At 39.8% G+C, this 20,856-nt stretch overlaps 1 protein-coding gene across 5 annotated transcripts in view; it reads right to left on the reverse strand.

Moving 5' to 3' along the window:
- The window catches only part of MECOM (MDS1 and EVI1 complex locus), a 732,499-nt gene that overhangs the window by 18,379 nt on the left and 693,264 nt on the right, over positions 1-20,856 (reverse strand). For 3 of the 5 annotated variants that reach the window (XM_068280968.1, XM_068280967.1, XM_068280972.1), the window contains 3 exons: positions 18,983-20,345; positions 11,323-11,410; positions 8,143-8,169 (listed from right to left, as the gene is read on the reverse strand). In XM_068280968.1, the coding sequence (XP_068137069.1) occupies positions 8,143-8,169; positions 11,323-11,410; positions 18,983-20,345 (1,478 nt within the window). The remainder of the gene's footprint in view (positions 1-8,142; positions 8,170-11,322; positions 11,411-18,982; positions 20,346-20,856) is intronic. The other 2 variants (XM_068280971.1, XM_068280970.1) reach the window with 1 other exon arrangement.

Consider the following 20,856-nt stretch of genomic DNA (forward strand, 5'->3'; position numbering starts at 1 on the left):
ACCAACATTTTACTACAGCTAATCATATCCACATTCTCACTCAACCAATGCCTAGCCTTAACCACCGCCCCAGGGCTAACCTTAACCACCACCCCCATGGCTGACATTACCCACCCTCCAACGGTTAACCTTAACTATCCCCATGGCTAACCTTAACCACTCCCTCATAACTAACCTTTACCACTCCCCATGGCTAACCTTAACCACACCATCCCCCATGGCTAACATTAACCACCCCCAACTACCAATCCTCTGTAAACAATACGAAAAATGCAATTTTTTTCCCATAGCCGTTATTTCTAGGTGTACCTCTGGTGGCACCCAAACTTCCATTAAAAATGGGTTCCTAAATTTCCCCCATCCGTTTGAGTGATGTAATCCATTCTTACTGGCTCCTTTATGATGCTCTGTTCCAATTCTAACTTGCAAAGTTCTGCTGCATTTGCCCATAAAATCACCAACAACCTGTTTGTAGGGGAATGCACCTATCTCACAGGAATCTGATTGCATCCTATTAAAAATGATCTGAAGGATACTAAAATTAGAATTCCGTTAATAGTTACACCAGCCATAATTTTTTACAACCAAAATAATTACCAGAATTCACATAAAGAATTTTACAATTCTACTAAGCATGGCCACCCCACCTATCTGAATGAGTCTGGCGATAACCAGTGAAATCGGTTCATTTCAGGTTTCAAATAGTATTATCAATAAACAATGCCTAGCAGGAGCTTCTTATTACTAAAACCACAAAGGGGAGGCTATGAGTTTCCTCAATGAGTGACAAAAAAGATAAAAAAGGAAAAATAAAACAAAATATTAAGCCCAGGCTTCAAGTACTTTACTCATCTAACACGTAATATTACTTGTCACAGTGTGTCTGAATGTTATGCAAAGTGGTGCCAGTTTGGCAGACCATGCAATGTTTTCAAGCAATATCCTATGTTTATTCTGTTTTTGTATATAATATTGGTTGTTTTTTTACCCGTGACCTACAGCCTTGCCCTCCCGTTCCATGCTCAGAGCTCTTAATGGTAGTTACAAATTGCAGTGTACAGAATACCATTCCCAATTTGCTGTGTGTCTTTCAAACAAGGAGCAGGGAAAAAAATCTCCAAGGAAAGTCAAGATGCATTTACTTGTCATGCAACAAATACGAGAGGCCGGGGATGCAGTGAGGGTTGCAGGCTCACATAGGTTTGATTCATAATCATGCTGCTGCTAATACATTCTCCACAGATGCTTATGGACAGCACATTTGTCAACATGAAGGATCTTGACACCTACTGATCACAGGGCAGACAGCTTTGTAATGTTACTGCTGATTTCATAGCAGGTAATTCCATCCCAGCAGAGCAATGCCATTATCTAGGCCGAGCATCTGGAGAATTAGCATTTTCGGCTTTTTCCCTTTCTATTTTTTTATTTATTAAAAATCAATTTTTTATAACGTGCAATCACAATTCCGTAGCTTTTAATCTAGTTGGACTGTTCTGGGTAAGAAATCAATTGGATATATTTGGATAGGTATAGCAGGGAAATGTTTAGAGAATGACAAATGACCTTTGGCCTTCAAGATGATTAGCATTGACAGAGAAAGCACAGAGGTTATGACAGCCCGTATGATAGTTAGGGATAACTAGTACTTTACTAAAGACAATAAATATCTTTTATTTATAACCATTTAATATTCTGGCTAGTTTCATTATCTAGAGGTATTAATTCATGTGACATTTCTGTGCCCTGAGAGGTCCTAAAACCATGGGCCATTTACATAGGAAATAGCTCACTGAGGACACTGATAGCTGCAAGTTATGTTCAGAGCCATTTGATTTACAGCTACTAACATTACGTATTAAATAGTGGCTGGATAGTGTAATGGTTAAGGGCTCTGCCTCGCTCTGACACAAGATACCTAGGTTTGAATCTCGGCTCTTCCTGTTCAGCCTGAACGTATTCAGTAGGAGACCTTGGGCTAACACTGCTACTGCCTATAGAGCACGCCCTAGTGACTGCAGCTCTGGTGCTTAGAGTCCACCAGGAGAAAAGCACAATATAGATGTTCTGTGTCCGTGTATATAAAAAGCTTGACAAGTTAAGGCCTAACAAAGGTCTGAGTAATAAATCTATGCGGAGGTAATGCATTCTTCAAGTGTAATTATGAGAATGCTCTGCCTTAGAAATGTTATGGAATACGTCCAGGTGGCTAAGGGAGGCTTGTTGCCAATGAGGAGTTGGAAGAGTTAATTCTCAGATAAGCACAGGGACTGTAACCACTTCCTGCAAAGCTTTGGACATTAAAATTAAATCAGCATTTTAAAACAAATTCCTCTAAAACCAAGGGTGTTATGTTACAAATTATATGGGTAATATATTTCAATCAATATCAGCCACTTAGGTAAATTACAAGCTTTGACATAGCCTTCTGAGTAAGTGCTGTACATGTAACCACAATCGAGAACTTTCAAAAGTATGCAGTAATTCTATGTACATGTATCTGTACTTATAGCAGTGTGTGTGTGTGTGTGTGTGTGTGTGTGTGTGTGTGTGTGTGTGTGTGTGTGTGTGTGTGTGTGTGTGTGTGTGTGTGTGTGTGTGTGTGTGTGTGTGTGTGTGTGTGTGTGTGTGTGTGTGTGTGTGTACACACATAGCAATTCAAATGCAGAGGGAGTATAAGAATGTGCATGAGTTCTGTAACTGATTAACTGCTGAAACAGTACAACATTCTTTTCAATTTTCTGTGCTACTGAGATAGACAATCTGTACTCACTAATCTTATATTGGAACTTTAGTTAGCGTAACATTGAAAAGAACCTGACCTTACTCTAATAGGCATGGCAAAACGTGTGTCAGACTGACTTTTCATATCTTCTGCTTTTAGATTCTAAGATTACCCATGCATGAAATGGTCATCATAACAGGTAGCCAATAAAAATGGGGGAAAATCTTATGTCTGTGGCCCCAAAGTAACTTCTACAGAGACCCCATGGCTGGCCAGGGCAAAAAAAAAAAATATTGCTAGTAAGAAATGTGGCTAAAATAATATGTTCACTGCATAAATATGGAAACTCATCAAACATGATCATTTTTGTTTATGAAAAATTCTCTCTTGTTATCGAGTCTTGCTACCACCATATCGTGGCTATAATGTTTTTAATATTTAAGTGGTGATTTTTAGCCTGGTGTTTTGTAAGTTGTAACAGTGGCCTTCTTTGGTCTTCTGTCTGTTCTTCAAAATATTTCCAGCACCTAAACATAGTGAAAGCACCATTTTTTGGGCTGGACAAGAAATCCATAGCATGTCTCACTGTACAGAGATGTCACAAGTTTTTTTGATTATTTTTAATCCCCCTCCCCTTCAAGGACAGACATCAGGGGCTGTTTGATTTTGGCAAAGAGATACAAGCAACTAAAACAATAAAATACAATGGGCTCAGCCACTTTATATCCAACAATACAGTCAAAACATACACAAAGAGTGTAAAACACACTCTTAATAATATACTCATAAAAAACCATAATACTACATATAAAAAAAAATATTTGTAATATCAAGGATGATCATCGATTAATTAATATGGATTTACTGCATCATAGAAAAATATGCCTGACATGCATTTCAAAGTTCACCAACCACTTCCTCATCAGCTTCCAATATTCATCCAGATATCATTTCAGACCAAACCATAATGCTGGGAATACGTTTTTTTGGCAGATAGATGGCTCAATAGATAATTTCCGACAGGTCGGATCAATAGTTTTTCTGATCGATTTTCTCATAGAAGTGAATGGAAATCGATCAGAAAAAAGACTGTTAAGAAAACAATCTGAAAACTAATTAAAAAATCGATCGCCATTAAATCTGCCGAAAAGACTCGTGTATTCCCAAAATTAGAGTAGGCAGCTTTAAATCAGAAAAGCTTCTCTTGCCTGAGTGGAGTGGCTTCTTATGAATAAAAAAACAACAAAGGGCCAAATACAATTCCAGGTGAATAGAAACTCAAAACGTGTGACCTCACATCACTCAGGATTTACCAGCAAATTCAATAGCCAGCTTCACCTAAGGGTAAAGAGCATAACTGGGGCGAATAGTAGCTATTTATAAGCGAATCTCCTGTGGCCTGTTTGATGCCAAGTGAGGGGGAGCGAGATATTTGTGCCATGGAACTGTCCTTCAGCACCATGACACCACTACCTCACTCCTCTGGGAGATAGGCATGCACCTGTCACTGTCACCTGACAATCATTGCTAGAGCCAGCACACCATTGCATGCCAGACTCTCCTGGAGTCATCCCTCTCCATTGCCCTGTGTCACCTGCCAGATCCACTGTGACTGCCACCAATGCTCTCCTCTCTTCCATCTAAAACTGTAGCCCCGGCAAAAGCATCTTTGAGCATCTTTGAGCTTCCCATCGAGGCTGGCAATTGGTCCAGGCTGTCAATGAAGGATAATCCTTTCTGAGGAGGATTTCCATTGGTCAGTTTAGAGTCTTTGCTGAGGCTTCCTGAGGCCAGAGTGACAAGCAGCTGGGTGGTCCCTGTGAGGAAAGGGTTTTCCTAACATTCTTGTTAGCATCAAATAGGTAGGGAGTTAAAAATAACTCCCTTTACCTACTTAACATATGGGCATCTCGGGTCACCTGAGCAAGTGAAAAGTTCTTACAGTGGGATGAGAAAGATTAGGCAGCCTTGTTAATTGTCATGATTTTCCTGTATAAATCGTTGTTTGCTTCGATAAAAAATGTCAGTTAAAAATATCATAAAGGAGACACACACAGTGATATTTGAGAAGTGAAATTAATTTTATTGGATTTACAGAAAGTGTGCAATAATAGCTTAAATAAAATTAGGCAGGTGCATACATTTGTCATTTTATTGATTCCAAAACCTTTAGAACTAATTATTGGAACTCAAATTAGCTTGGTAAGCTCAGTGACCACTGACCTACATACACAGGTGAATCCAATTATGAGAAAGAGTATTTAAGGGGGTCAATTGTACGTTTCCCTCCTCTTTTAATTTTCTCTGAAGAGTAGCAACATAGGGTTCTCAAAACAACTCTCAAATGACCTGAAGACAAAGATTGTTCACCATCATGGTTTAGGGGAAGGATACAGAAAGCTGTCTCAGTGATTTCAGCTGTCCGTTTCCACATTTAGGAACATATTGAGGAAATGGAAGACCACAGGCTCAGTTCAAGTTAAGGCTCGAAGTGGCTGTCCGTTTCCACATTTAGGAACATATTGAGGAAATGGAAGACCACAGGCTCAGTTCAAGTTAAGGCTCGAAGTGGCAGACCAAGAAAAGTTTTGGATAGACAGAAGAGAGGAATAGTGAGAACAGTCAGAGTCAACCCCCAGACCAGCACCAAAGACCAACAACATCATTTTTTCTGCAGATGGAGTCACTGTGCATCATTCAACCATTCGGCGCACTTTACACAAGGAGATGCTGTATGCGAGAGTGATGTAGAGAAAGCCTTTTCTCCACCCACAGCACAAACAGAGCCGCTTGAGGTATGCTAAAGCACATTTGGACAAGCCAGCTTAATTTTGGAATAAGTTGCTGTGGAGTGATGAAACTAAAATTGAGTTATTTGGGCATAACAAGGGGCATTATGCATGGAGGAAAAAGAACACAGCAATCCAAGTAAAACACCTGCTACCTACAATAAAATATAGTGGTGGTTCAATCATGCTGAGCCTGTGGGACTGTGTGGCCAGTGCAGGGACTGGGAATCTTGTCAAAGTTGAGGGATGCATGGATTCCACTCAGTATAATCAGATTCTGGAGACTAATGTCCAGGAATCAGTGACAAAGCTGAAGCTGTGCCGGGGCTGGATCTTTCAACAAGACAATGACCCTAAACACTGCTAAAAATCCACTAAGGCATTCATGCAGAAGAACAAGTACAATGTTCTGGAATGGCCATCTCAGTCCCTAGAACTGAATGTAATTGAAAATCTGTGGTGTGAGTTACAGAGAGCTGTCCATGCTCGGAAGCCAACAACCTGAATTAACAAGAGATGCTTTGTAAAGAGTAATGGTCCAAAATACCTTCAACCAGAATCCAGACTCTCATTGGAACCTACAGGAAGTGATTAGAGGCTGTAATTTCTGCAAAAGGAGGATCTACTAAATATTGATTTCATTTCTTTTTTTTTTTTATGCACCTGCCTAATTTTGTTTAAACAATTATTGCACACTTTCTGTAAATCCAATAAACTTCATTTCACTTCTCAAATATCACTGTGTGTGTCTCCTATATGATATTTTTAACTGACATTTTTTATCGAAACAACCAACGATTTATACAGGAAAATCATGATAATTAACAAGGTTGCCCAAACTTTAGCATCCCACTGTACCTATGTTTGATGGGAAACAGATAGCTTGAGCAGATGGGCAACTGAATTGCTTGCAACTAGTCGCTATTACTAGCAACTCAAATAAAATATACTGAAGTATAACTCAGTCACCCATTTGACATGGCCCCTAGGAGAACATCACAATACCACTTAAAAATTATTTCATTTAAATGAATTTTTTTTTAGAAAAGAAAAATTATCAGTAGAAGAAATCTTGAGATTGAAATGGCTGAATCTCTCCTTCTTAAATCATTTATTATGTTATTTATGTTTTGTCATAAAAAAATGCATGAATACAATAACGACTAGTGCAATGTTTTGAAAAGAGAGAAGTTCAACACAAAGGTCACTTTCCTATTAGCAGTGATGTATTGTCTGTATGATATTGAGATTACATTATAATTGATATAGCTTTTCCACTAGACTGTCACCTTAAATTAACTTAGGAAAGGAAAAAGGCAAAATAAACCTCTAATATATGTTTAGAATATTAGAGGTAATTATAGTAGAGATCATTGTGGGGCTCAAGCAAAAAAAAGTGCTGTCCTAGTAGGAGAACAAGCCACTGCAAATATAATAGAATTCAAGATTTATATTTCACTCATACAGTACATTACATTAGGATAAGATGTGCAATACAAGGAAAGGAAAAGTTGTAGTGAGTGGTTTATGGAGGCTGCCATTTTTATTTCCTTTTACAACTCAACTCCTGATTTTTTTTTAATATAAGGTTTGGATATAGTGGAAGGAGTCAGAAATGTTGAGGGTTGTGCTGTCTGTATCCCTGTTCTAGAGAGTTTCCTAACTTCCTGTCTCTGGGACCTTCAATGACAGGAAATGATGGGCAGCAGTGCAAACATGTCTGGTATCCTAAAATGCTTTATATTTTATAGTTTCTAGGGAAGACTTTTCTACTTCCTTTCTGGACAAAGAGTGAATATGGACATTAGACTATAACTCTGGTTAGGATTAGATTGTGAGCTCCCCTGAGAGACCATTTGTGATTTGACTATGTACTCTATACAGCGCTGTGGTGGTCATCTGTGCTTTATAAATGCACAATCATAATAATTATTATAATTTTTATAAAGATTGTGATTTGCCTGGTTATCAGGATGATCATCTGCCACTAATACGTTCTTACCTTTGACCAAAAACAAAGATGGAGATCACAAGTTCTGACTCATCTCTAAAGGTGGCCACACACCATACAATTTTTTAAATATCTGTTCAATTTAAGAATTGCAATACATTTTTCTGACTGATTGTAACATTTCAAAAATATGACCAATGTATCACACACCTATGTTCAATTTTTCCCCAATTATGATAAAAATGATTGGAAACTCTAACAAAATTGCTAGGGTGTGTATATTAATAAATTGACAATCCAACAAACACCATACAATCTTTAGTAAGATTGAAGAAAAAGATCTGGCTTTCCGGATCGATTAAAATAGAAGAAAACGGGAAATCCGATCGGATTTTTCAGTCGAATGAAAAAAAAAAGCTTTCGATTTTTTGGGAGATCCGATCGTTTTTATCGAATTAACGTAAAATCGGATCATTTATTGTATCGTGTGTGACCACCTTTACTTTTCAAGATGTGTGCTTATTCCAGATATGTGACTCAGAGACTCAGAGTCAGAGTGACAATCTATAAACTGGCATTTTTTTCTATGGATAATGGCAGCCTCTATTTACCCCTCCCTGTATATGTCCTTAAATACATGTTTCAGAATAGATAGAAAAACAAAGATGATCACATACCCATGTTCTCTGATCAGGAAAGGGGAACTGTTAAATTAATAGAAAACAAAAGTTAAGCTATTAGACAAGCCAGACACAAATGCAAATCAGATCAACAGAAAGTGAAACATAGTGCAATGACATTTGACTTTATAAAAAGCTGCATTCTTGGGCCTTGCCAATACAGCAGTGCAAAGAGTAAAATTAAAAGATTCCTGCTGATTGGCTACTATTGGTTCTTGTCAATCTCTGCAAGTATAACTTAAAGCAGAGCACCAGAAAAAAACATTTCCTATAGTGTATGGGTGGGTTATTCTGAAAGGGGTTCCGACTATCCCTTTTTGGTACTAATACTAAAATAAAGTTTTGGATGGTGCCCGCTTAATTGGTCTTTCACATCTCATTCTTTGAGGCTACTTAGCTTGCTTCAACATTTCATCAACAATAAAAGGTTTCTGCTAAACATTATGGATCCATACTTGTGGCAGTAAACTTAAATTAATTTCATAAGTAGTAAAATGCAACCACCAAATGGAATCATTTCAAGAAACAAAGGGAGGGATTATGTATACTATTACTTAAATATGCCTCAGTTTAACAAAATGTTTGGGATTATTTTTTTAAACTCTAAACCTAAAACACAGGTGAAATCAACAAGTAAAACATTTGACGGTTCTTGTTTATGTCTATTTGGTGGATCTTGTCTTAATTTTAAACACTATTGGGCCTGATGCAAATGCCTTTTAAGTCACCAGCAAGCAAGAAAATGCTACAAATAATTTTGTCAGTACTTTTTTATCTAACCTTCTGCACTTTGTAACTTGCATAGTTCAAGGGTTTTTTAAACAGAAGATGAAAAAGTATCTCCTATGAAAAACTTGGTAGAAAAAATAAATTGAATCAGGCCATATATTGGCAGTATATATATTTGTACACTGCCAAAACATTTGAAAGAAATGAAAATCGCAATTAAATCAGTTTAGCAAACAATATTTACGATGCTTAGTCTGCCCAACAAACACTTATTTCCACACTGGCAAAGGGCATAGAGGTTGTTTTCTTAGTAGTTGTAAAAAGGTTTACATGAGTTTCACGTGGATTCTTACTACACAGTAACCAAAAAAAAGTGCCTAAGGATTGCAGTGTTTACTATATGAAACCTAGACCAAGACACCAAGGCCCGTATGCAATTCATTTTTTCTCCAGAGTTTTCTCCTAGGAGATAATTTTTCATCTTCTATTTAAAATAACATTCTAGCACTTTTAAACAGAAAAAGTAACGAAAAGTAAATGAAAAAGTACTGTCACAATTATTTTGAGTATTTTATCCCTTTCTGGTGGCTTAAAATTCATTTTATTGACAAGTTTAAAAATATCACCTAGGAGAAAACTAAGGAGAAAAAGTTAATTGCATATGGGCCCAAATGCATCCAAGAATATATTTTTGAGCTTAGTGTAGAACTCTGAAGACACACAATAATACTAGGCGGTCCCTTCTTTGTAAATGAGTACATACTTGGACTTGGACCAAAAACACTTTTAAAACTGTCCTTGTAAGAGACTTCCAATATCACACTATTAGGTTAATACATTTTCTTCTGGCAAACAAGACAGGCTGATGCATTTACTCTCTAGTGAAGAAAGGCCTCTTTGTTGAGAAGAGAAAATGCACCTGTCTGCAGATGTCAATACATTATACTAATTAGAGAAAAGCCATAAGTCACTTTCCCTGTTATTCACAGCCTCCATGGTGGTGTCTTGTGCATCCATAAAGGTAACATTTGCTGATGAACCATTGCTGATTCAGGCAAATCACGTTTACAAATAAACTCATCTATTTCGTACTTTGCTTCAGCTCACTAACCATAATAACAATTCTAATATTTAACTGTTTATCTACTATTAAAGGATAACATGGGCATTAGTGAAGAGAAATTAGCCATTTATTTCATGACTGTCATTTTACTATTCTATAGGCAACTTTTACTATAATTTGATATAACTCAGGTACGATTTGCACATTTTTGCCACCCAGCAGTAATCAGTTTTCAAAATAACTCAGCCCAGGTTACGGAATCAATCAAGCTCTCAACTGCCCTCCAACCTTCATAAATCGGGACCAACATGCTGCCATGAAAGAGCTCATGAAAAAGGCTGGGTTACATTTTGGTCTACTCATGTACTAGTAAAAAAAAATACTGCCTTTCAATAAAATGTATTAGAATTTTAATACTGGTTAGGCTATGTAAGGACTCCAAACTAAACAAATGGATAAGTAGGTCCTGGTAATTTTACCATTAGAAGTTCTGTGAAGAACCTTCTGGGGTTTTATTGTACTGTAGACTGAAAGGGGATAACTTTTGTCATTTATACTTATAGACATTTTAAACACTTTCTGTATTTAGCTGTCCAACTCTATACTATTCGAATGAGTCAAGAAATAATGAGAGTAGCAGGTTAGTAGATTAATAGCTCCAAGGTTAATAGTTATTTCATTTTTTTTCCTCCTGAGAATTACTGCTGATTCCTTTCGTCCAGATGATTGGACCAACATAAAGTACAAGTATATGATTCAAATATACAGGTTGATTCCAGGGTTACCGGACAGGTTGCAGCAGTGAAGCTACGGCTGCAAGTGACATGTTGCAATCAAGCAAGAAGGACACAGAACACAAGAAAGAAATATTGCAGAATGCATGTGTATAACAATGTTGGATTTTAACTACAACTGTTTACTTTAGTAACCATAAGGGAACCAACTAACACCAAAGTTATCTCTTATCTGGTCAGTCTTGATTTAACTGGCAAAATGCCTATGCTCACAAAGGATATCTAATTCACAAAAGAGACAGAGTCTTTCAACAGACCAACTAGCCAAAATGGGAGGGTTATTAGAACTAGGAAGTTACCTTCTACATGTTGCAAATTATACTTTAATTGGATTATATTGGATTTCTAGAACAATAGCAAACAGACAGATTTAGCATCAAAACAGCACAGTGACATCTGACATTACACCATAAAAAGTTGTTTGCTTCTAGGGTATTTTAGAGCTATAAATGCAATAATAAGGTCATGGTTATCTGTTCTTAGAGTAGTAAATACTTGCCAGATAAGAATTTCATTATTTTATGCTGTTATCATACAAGTTGCTTATGCACATTCATAGCTGACATTCCTAGATGTCTATTCTGTACATACCTGTGGATGGAATAAAAATCCAGGGGGCGGTCTTAAATACTTTTCTTTTAGAATTTCTAGAGGATCCAATAATTTTCTCTTTTCTACCCTGAAATTAAAAATTAATTGTACACTCTGAAATCACAAATAAATGCAACAATCTGCAATCATGAATAAATGTTACAGTCTGATGCTGGACCAGCCTAGAGGTTATCAGCTCATTGCTGATCATTTTTAAATTTACAAAACTTAATGTATACTTTTTGTTGTAATGCTCGACATATATGCCATTGATAGAGAACACATTGGATATTACACCATCTGCCATTGTTATACCATAGGGTGTCTATCGTTACCAGTTAACTTTGTTGGCTGGGAAATGTTAGTTTTCTGCTTAAATAATAAAGTATTAAACTTTGGAAAATAATCAAAACACAAATGTTGATTGCAGTTGGTAGAAAGTCTTGCAATTACCAGTAAGTTTGAATTTATTCCAAGATTTTTTAAAAGCCCAGTTCTTAAAGTGGACCCAAAATAAAAATACAAGATTTCAGAAATAAAATCTATTTTGTAAATTATAATGATAAATAGCAGCCTTTTTTCAGCTGCATGATGACAAATATAAAATATTTTACATTTATCGGAGGAACACCTCCCTTTCCTTCATATTGCCGGGATTTTTCCGGCAAACTGGTGGAGGAGATAAAAAACAAAAACAAAACACAGGCTGCTACTGATGATGTCACAGGGAAGATGATCTCAGCTTGTGTGAGATTTCACATGGACGACGCCCCTGTGTGGGAGGGTAGCTGATGACAAACACACTCATGATGTAAAACCTCTTACTAATCTCAGAAGTAATGGCTGCCACCTGTATAACCCTAGTTATGAAAAGATAAGGGTGAAAAGCATGCACTGAAATGTTTATAGGCTTAAAGGAGTGTTTGTTTATCTTTGTATGTGTCAGAGTGGTGCAACTAAATATTTTGAATAAAAAAAATGTTTGGTTTGGGTCCACTTTTATGCTGGATACACACGTTGCGTTTCCGCGTGCGACGCGGCCGTCGATACGCGTCGATTCGATTATTTCCGACATGTCCGATTCAAGCTTCGATGGATCATTAGGTCGATTTGCCATACTTTACATGGCATTCGACCTAAAAATCATCGAAGTTCGTTCGGAAATGTTCGGAAATAATCGTATCGACGCGTATCGACGGCCGCGTCACATGCGGAAACGCAACGTGTGTATCCAGCATAATAAAGATCCAGTAACACCTCTAAGGATATGTTTTTTTGTCAATACTTAATTTTTTTTGCTATTCAAAGGCATTAATTTATATAGGCAGAAAAGCAGAGAATTCCTGGCCTCTATCCCTCAAATGTTAAATATGCCCTCTGCTGCGTGCATTAAAATACTTTACCTGTCCGCAAGCGTCCAACCACTTCCGCATTCACGTCCAATGGTGTACATGTGCCCCACATGCTATACACCAGCAGCCACCTGGGGCACCAATACGGCAAGCTAGAGAACTGGACGCTAGCGGCCGGGCAAACAGGTAATGTATTTTAAAGCATGCACACTGGGGGGGGGAAATACAACATTTGGGGGGACAGCGACAGAGGTGGTGTCACAAGGCCGATTGCCAAAAGATTTCATGATTAAATTAATCGGGAATCATCCTGCGGTGTATGGGCTGCCAACCAAACTCTCTCCAATCACATTCAATCAGAGAAAGATCTATCACTTAGGCAATCTGCCCATACATTGCTCCATGTATGGGCACCTTTATAAGTCATGTTCTACTTATGCCATAACAGACAACATCAAAGACTGTTGAAAAGTTAGAGAAATAACAGCTATAGCAAGTCCTATTAACAGTTAATATGAATTTGAATTTATTATAAAAAAAATTTGCTATCCTTTGAGTGATCCTTACCATGTTTTCTTATGACCCAGGCAAAGCCTGCAAACTTTTCTTACGTAACAGACATTTAAAAAAAAAAAACTTTAATGGGTTTGCTGGATCAATTAAGTTTTCCACTACTATCAAATATTAGCAAAGATGAGGAAACGCTCACACCACCGCTGCACTAGCCAAAGGAGCAGGAATCACGGGTCTCAGAACATGCAGGAAAAAGGCATTCCGCTACACCAAGGCTGGGTATAAAACTTTTCTTCAACTTTATTAGCACATCAGTAGAACATGTAAAGGCTGACGCGTATCGGAGCTCTAAGAGGCTCCTTAATCATAGCCAGCTTACACAAACATATCACAGGTTTAAGTAGTCAGTAGCCCGCCCACTAGGGGCGTGGCCATCATTCTTAAAGAGACATACATAAATATTGCATATAAAATAGTAGCACATATCAGTACATAAAATGCAATGGGTTAAAAAACCAAAGATGACATGGTTAAGCATCAAGAATATATAAGCACAACATACACTGCATTCTCCAGTTTCGTGAAAGTTAGTATGACATGGTGCAAGTATCAGACCACATGGACATGAATGACATAGGGGAGGTTATACTCTCACATCATATGTTAGACTAATATCCATCTTTGAATTCAGTCCTAAAGGCAAACGTGTACCCAACTTCCATATCCAAAAGGCCTCCCGTTTTAGCAACAGCCTATGTAAATCCCCCCCTCTAGGTGAAAGGGCCACTCTTTCTATACCTTGAAAGGTGAAGCTTGTCATGACACCCTGGTGTTCCTTTAACAAATGTTTAGATACACTGGAAACCTGTGTGATGTATGTTTCATTCCTAAGACACCTCCCAGGTCCATTGTAGTGTTCAGAGATACGCTGTCTCAGAGGACGGGTGGTGCACCCCACGTACTGTAGGCCACAGGCAGTACGGGTAATAAGATAAACAACGTTACTAGTATTACAGTTAATATATTGTTTCATATCAAACCTTTCATTTTTGGAGATAGAAAAAATCTCCCGCGTCTGATTGTGGACACAACAGTACCTGCAGGTGCTATAACCACACTTAAATGAGCCCTTGCAGGACAACCAGGTGGGTCTGGGTCTAGACGAGGTGGAGAAAAAGCTCGGGGAGAGGCGAGTCCCCAATGTAGGGGCGCGACGTGCTGAAAAGGCGCATCCTTTATTCAGGATTGTGCGGAGCTTAGGGTCCGAATGGAGTACAGGCAAATATTTTTTAATAATATTAACAACCTTATTGTACTCCAGACTGTATGGAGTTGTGAAGGTGACATTTCTTTTTTGCCTAGTCCTGCGTCCAGCACCCGCGCCCAGCAAATCCCGACGATTCCTCTGCAGCGCTTGCTGCCTTGCCCTATTGATCAGCTGGCTATCGTATCCCCGCTCCCGGAGCCTCTCTCCCACCAGATCCAGCTCACGCCCAAGCAAATTGGGGTCAGAACAATTACGAGCCACCCTTACCATCTCTCCATAAGGAACAGCTCTGAGAGTGTGGCCGGGGTGGCAACTGGAGGCCAGCAAGAGTGAGTTACCTGCACATGCTTTCCTGAAGGTCTTGGTGACAACCCTACCCAGTGTCCGAGACCCACATAACGTAAGATCAAGGTAATCAATATTAGTGGAGTCATGACACATAGTGAACATCAAGTTAAAGGTGTTGTCGTTGCAGTATGACAGGAAATCAGGCAGAACGTCCAGGGGACCTCCCCATATTAGCAGCAGATCATCTATATATCTCCCATACCAAAAAATAAACTCAGAAAAGGGGTTCCGTTCCCCAAAGATGCGGAGCTCCTCCCACCACCCCATAAACAAATTTGCCAGGGATGGGGAGAATTTGGCTCCCATAGAAGCTCCGCACCTCTGGAGATAAAAAACCCCATCGAACATAAAATAATTGTGGGTTAACAGATGATCCACCGCCAACATGAGGAGGTCCCTGACTTCGGTGGTAAAGGAACCGTATTTACGAAAGTGATAATCCAAAGCCCTAAGGGCTAGAGCATGGGGGATCGAAGAATACAAAGCAGTCACGTCCATCGTGACCCATGTGTATTGTTCTGACCACTGTATAGGTTCCAGGCTATTCAACAAATGGGTGGTATCCCGAATGTAACCCGGCAGCCGCTGAACCAGTGGCTGAAGGCAACTGTCCACCCACTGGCCCAGACGCTCCCCCAAGGAGCCGATACCCGCAACAATGGGTCGGCCCCGTGGGGGAACGTCCGGTTTGTGCACCTTGGGGAGATGATGGAAAATCGGGATCACTGGTGTTTCCACCATAAGATAATCACTCTCTTTTTCCGTGAATACTCCCAAGGAGAGCCCCAGGTTCAACAATTTCTTGAGTTCAGCCTTGAACCGACCCGTGGGGTCCCCTTTGAGAACCTGGTAAGTTTCACTATCCCCCAGTTGACGTAGAGCTTCGGCTCTATACTTATCAGAATCCAGGACCACCACTGCCCCCCCTTTGTCTGCATTGCGGATGACAATAGAGTCATCATTCTGGAGGGATAGAAGTTCTTCCCGTTCGGATTTAGTAAGGTCTGACCTAGCTCTAGATGTCCTTTGTAATCGGACCAATTCACCCTCAACTAGATCTTGAAAAGTGTCAACCACCGCTGATCTGGTCTGTATGGGATAGAAAAAAGGATTGGAGATGGGCACGGGGCCCAAGGTCGCCCCGGCGACTGGGCCGCCGCTCACACTGGACACTTGTTCCAGAGCGAGGGTGGTCGAGGCCTCCCGGAATGGGGGGACCTCCCCAGGTGCCGGGGCAGCAGGTGGGGGCCCCGTGACCGCCCCCAGGCTTTCCTCTCCGACCTCCGCTTCGCCTAGTTCCAAGAAATGTTTCTTAACCATGAGATTCCTAATAAATTTATTGATGTCTAGCATAGTGCCAAAGACATCAAAATGACAGGATGGTGAGAAAGAAAGAACTCTGGAAAGCAGGGAAAGCTGGGTATCAGACAGTTGTACACTGGAAAGATTTATGACATTGGAGTGATCATTATGGCGTTTTAGTTTCTTATGTTTTTGCCCCGCCCTCCTCCTGCAACCCCTCTTTTGCTGTACCTGTGTTTCCCACGTTTCTTCTTGGGATTTTGGTAGTAAGAGGTTGGTGTGATGGTTTGTGTCTGTCCGTGCTGGTCTCCCCCCTTTTTTGGGGTGCCAGCAAAGACCGACTGAACCAACTCCTCTTTCCCATCTGATGCATCAGAAAATGAACCTGAGCTATCCGCAGAACTAAAGCTGACTTTTTTGGCATGTTTAGGTGGCCTTTTGGATATGGAAGTTGGGTACACGTTTGCCTTTAGGACTGAATTCAAAGATGGATATTAGTCTAACATATGATGTGAGAGTATAACCTCCCCTATGTCATTCATGTCCATGTGGTCTGATACTTGCACCATGTCATACTAACTTTCACGAAACTGGAGAATGCAGTGTATGTTGTGCTTATATATTCTTGATGCTTAACCATGTCATCTTTGGTTTTTTAACCCATTGCATTTTATGTACTGATATGTGCTACTATTTTATATGCAATATTTATGTATGTCTCTTTAAGAATGATGACCACGCCCCTAGTGGGCGGGCTATTGACTACTTAAACCTGTGATATGTTTGTGTAAGCTGGCTATGATTAAGGAGCCTCTTAGAGCTCCGATACGCGTCAGCCTTTACATGTTCTACTGATGTGCTAATAAAGTTGAAGAAAAGTTTTATACCCAGCCTTGGTGTAGCGGAATGCCTTTTTCCTGCACTATCAAATATTCTTCAACCTTAAAGAACCTCTGTAAAACTGACACAGTGAGTGTGATGGACTATAGTAAGCTCAAAACTTTAGTCTGTCTTTATACTCCTTTTTTTGAAAACAAAGCATGATGGGACTGGAGGAATATATAGTAGTACCTTATACAGTACATGTATAACCAAGTAGCTGTGAAGTCAAGCTACACAAAACATGGATAGAAATCTATGCATCAAGTAAGTACCTCATCTATGTTACAAAGTTTAGGATTCCCATTTCCTGTCTAAAGGAACACTATCAATTAAAACAACTTATTTTTTTAAATACTTTATATTAGGGTACACATTACCACTGGTGCTAGGGGCACTTTATTTATTCATCCAGTTCTCTTTCCCTCTCTCCCTGGCTTAAAAATCATCCTTCATTCCTCACAAGCTCACAAATATACTTTACTGTGTCACAGCATGTAGGAGACATGAGGAGGAGGAGGCTGATCTGAGGAGCCAACAGGTAACTATATCTGCTGTAATATTGCTGTAATATAACTAGCAGTCAGGGGTATATACACTACTCCTGACTGACTGGCTGGCTGGCTTGCTTGTGATGAAAAACTCCAGGCTGCATCTACTTCATAGGCTGCTATGTGGTGTCCGTGCTGAGAGGGAGAGACGCTGTTTACAAAGGCATTATCAGGATCTTTATCAGTCAGAGAATAGAAGATGAGGAAAAAACATTGCTGGAATTTTTAACCCCGTCCTTACCACCATCTGAATAAGATTCTTTCAACAAGGTGGTTAATAAACAATACACTGAGGAATTGATAGCAACCCCCCTGTGCAGGAACATGGTCTAGGCCTGCAGAGCCTGACACTTTTGTATCTAAAACTGATGGTTGATTTTACAGCAGAGAGACAGAGCTGTGTGAGGTAGGAAATTGCTCCTAGTACTTGTGGTAATGTGTGCCTAAACATACAGCATTAAAAAAGTTGTTTTAATCAATAGAATTCTTTTAACACTAAGAAAGTAACTCAATAGCCTCAATTCACTAAGCAGTTTAGACTAGTCTACAGATGGTTTTTAGTCTACTGATGGTTTGGTCAGTTGCATCAAGGGGGAATTCACAATTACCAAATGTGTTAGACCTGTTTTTATACCTAGTCTAAAACATTTAGTAATTTGGTAGGGGGAATGATCAAAAGATGCAATTCCCAAATGAGTAGCTATGACTGACATCCTTCTCCTCTGATGAGCTCTCCTCTGCATACAATTAAAATCTTGCATAATTAATTCAAAAGGTTCCATCCTCACATCTAAAATACCTCACAGAATTACTTTACCTGCAGAAATCAGCTGGTCTAATCTCTGTCAGCAAAAGTGGGTGTGGTTACTCCTTGTTTGCCTTTGTGAATTCTGTAATTACTGAATGATATGCTGGGCATACACGGTGTGTTTATGCAGTGGAATCGAGTCGCTGGCTGGATGCCGGCGCAACCCCACTCGTCCGCGCAGGCGCGCGTGGATCGATTGCCGCTCGTCCCCGCGGGCACTTCCTTATCAGCCACTCATTTCTTCCGTTGTCCGCCCGCGGGGATCAAGCGCAGAATCAATCCGCCATGGTGATCGGACAGGTTGGATATTATCAATCGAGCCATCAGCGGCTTGATTGATAAGAAGTATCTAGCCGTGTATGCCCAGCATTAGACCAGGTCTAAAAACAGGTCTAAAACATTACACCAAGCCATCAGTAGACTAAAAACCATCTGTAGACTAGTCTAAACTGCTTAGTGAATTGAGGCTAATGTGCTGAGAATTCTGAATTCAGTGTATTGAGTCATAAAGCCACATTCAACATCAACTGCATTGTAGAGATAGATGATTACATAATAACCTATTCAAATAAAAAGGGTTCTCACAATACAACAGCATATGGTACCAGTTGTTTTCTGCTTTGAAATATTAAGAATTTACCTGTAGATAGGATCCATAAAAAAAGGTGCAGGTCTGGGGTGTTGCAAACATGGATCATTCAGCTTTCTTGGGTCTAAATCAACATCTTTTTTGTCTCCAAATATATGGTTCTTCCTGGGTGTCTCTGATTGTTTTGTTGGTACAGCTCGACTTCTGCTTCCCATACTCAAGTCTAAAGGTTGGTCAGCAGTGGAAGACCCTGATGCTAGAGGCTTCGAAGACACATTTGCTACAGGCTTCTCTTCCTTACGCTTAACGGTAAGATCAAAAGGAGATTCTGCATTGCCTTTTTGTGTTTTCTTTATTTCTTTTGGAGACTCCGGCTCCACTTTAAGAGGAGGTGGTCTTGCATCTCTTTCAGGAAATGGGTATACTGATTGAGAAAACGCTGGAAAAAACGGAAGGGGAAACATAGATGGGTAAGGTAAAGATCCACCTTTTTTATCTGGTAGACCTACAAGTCCAGTTGAACCAAAATACTTTTCAGCAATTGAGGCAATAGCTTTTATGGAATCATTCACAGCCCCCGAAACAGCAGTCTGCTCCTCTAAACATGGTGAGAAAACAGAATGGTGGCTACCATATTCTCGTTTACTATTTAACGCAGCAAGGTTCTGCAGTGGGCTCAATTTGTCCTTATATAATTTACCATTTTCTTTTACTTTTTCCTTATCACTTTCAACATCACTTTCAAGATCAGAGCCCGATGTGGTCTCCAAATCACTGCCACTTGGAGTACTGACATCATCAAGGTCACTGCTCTCCGACTGGTCACTGTTTTTGTCATGTGGCCTTTGATCAGAGTCATGTTCTACAAGGAATTCCATGGATTTGGAATCACCCAGAGATGGGTGTTTGCCCAGTGCTTTCAAAATGTCTTGTGTTGCTGGCAAGACCTGAGGTCTGTTTAAATGGGGACTCTGACTCTTGTTTGTCTGGTCAACACCTGGAAGTCCTTTCACTGGTGAACTAGTAGGTATCAATGGTGGTCTGTGATAAAGACCTGAGGGAAACAGTCCAGGAAAACCAAAAGAGAATCCAGGAGCTGTTGGAAATGTAAGGCCAGCAGCATGCCGGCTAGCACCAAAGTAATCTGCAAGCCCTGTGTTTGCATGGTTCATGTTGATCATAGACGCTTTGTCCAAAGAAGGAGCCCCTGGAAGTGAAATCCCTTGACCAAATAATCCTCCAGCAGCAAAGTGATTCTTCCCCTCACAAAATCTCCTGTGCTTATTAAGTGATGATGTGGTGCTGAACATTTGCCCACAGTCTTTGCATTTGATCTGAGTCCTGCAGTCCGCATGCATGCGTTTGTGTCGGCAGAGATTTGAAAACTGAGTGTAAGACTTATGGCAGACTTCACCTGCGCAGGAAAAAAAAGGAAACAGCTTAAATATTACCGGCATGTGCTTTTGTCACACAAAAAAAAGAGATGTCTAAAAACCTCCCTGTGCTATTTAAAAATACACCGTCTAGAGTTCAAGTGCTGGAAGCCATCAGCTGCTGATCCTTCACGCCTAACACTTGACCTCACTAAGGCTGGATTTTGCATTTCTACCTCCACTGAATTCTAAGCAGGTACATAATGTCTTTAGACATCTGTTGACTAATGCATTTGCAGTATGAGGAAGCTAGTGCAAAATCTTTTTCTTGAAGCTGTACATTACAGATACCGGTGCTGCTAGCTATTACCTTCCCAGACACAGGAAATCAGTAGTCTTCCTGCATGTACTCCTTCTGTATCTACTCCAGTGAAAGATGTGTGCTTTAACAATTCATGCATCAGTGTCAAATACGGGCTGAGCAGAGCTTTTCATGAATATATATGGGAGAGGCAAGTCTGTGAATCAAAACGGTCAGTAGTGTAACCTCCT

This window comes from Hyperolius riggenbachi, chromosome 4 (assembly GCF_040937935.1).
Source record: "Hyperolius riggenbachi isolate aHypRig1 chromosome 4, aHypRig1.pri, whole genome shotgun sequence".
Lineage (NCBI taxonomy): Eukaryota > Metazoa > Chordata > Amphibia > Anura > Hyperoliidae > Hyperolius > Hyperolius riggenbachi.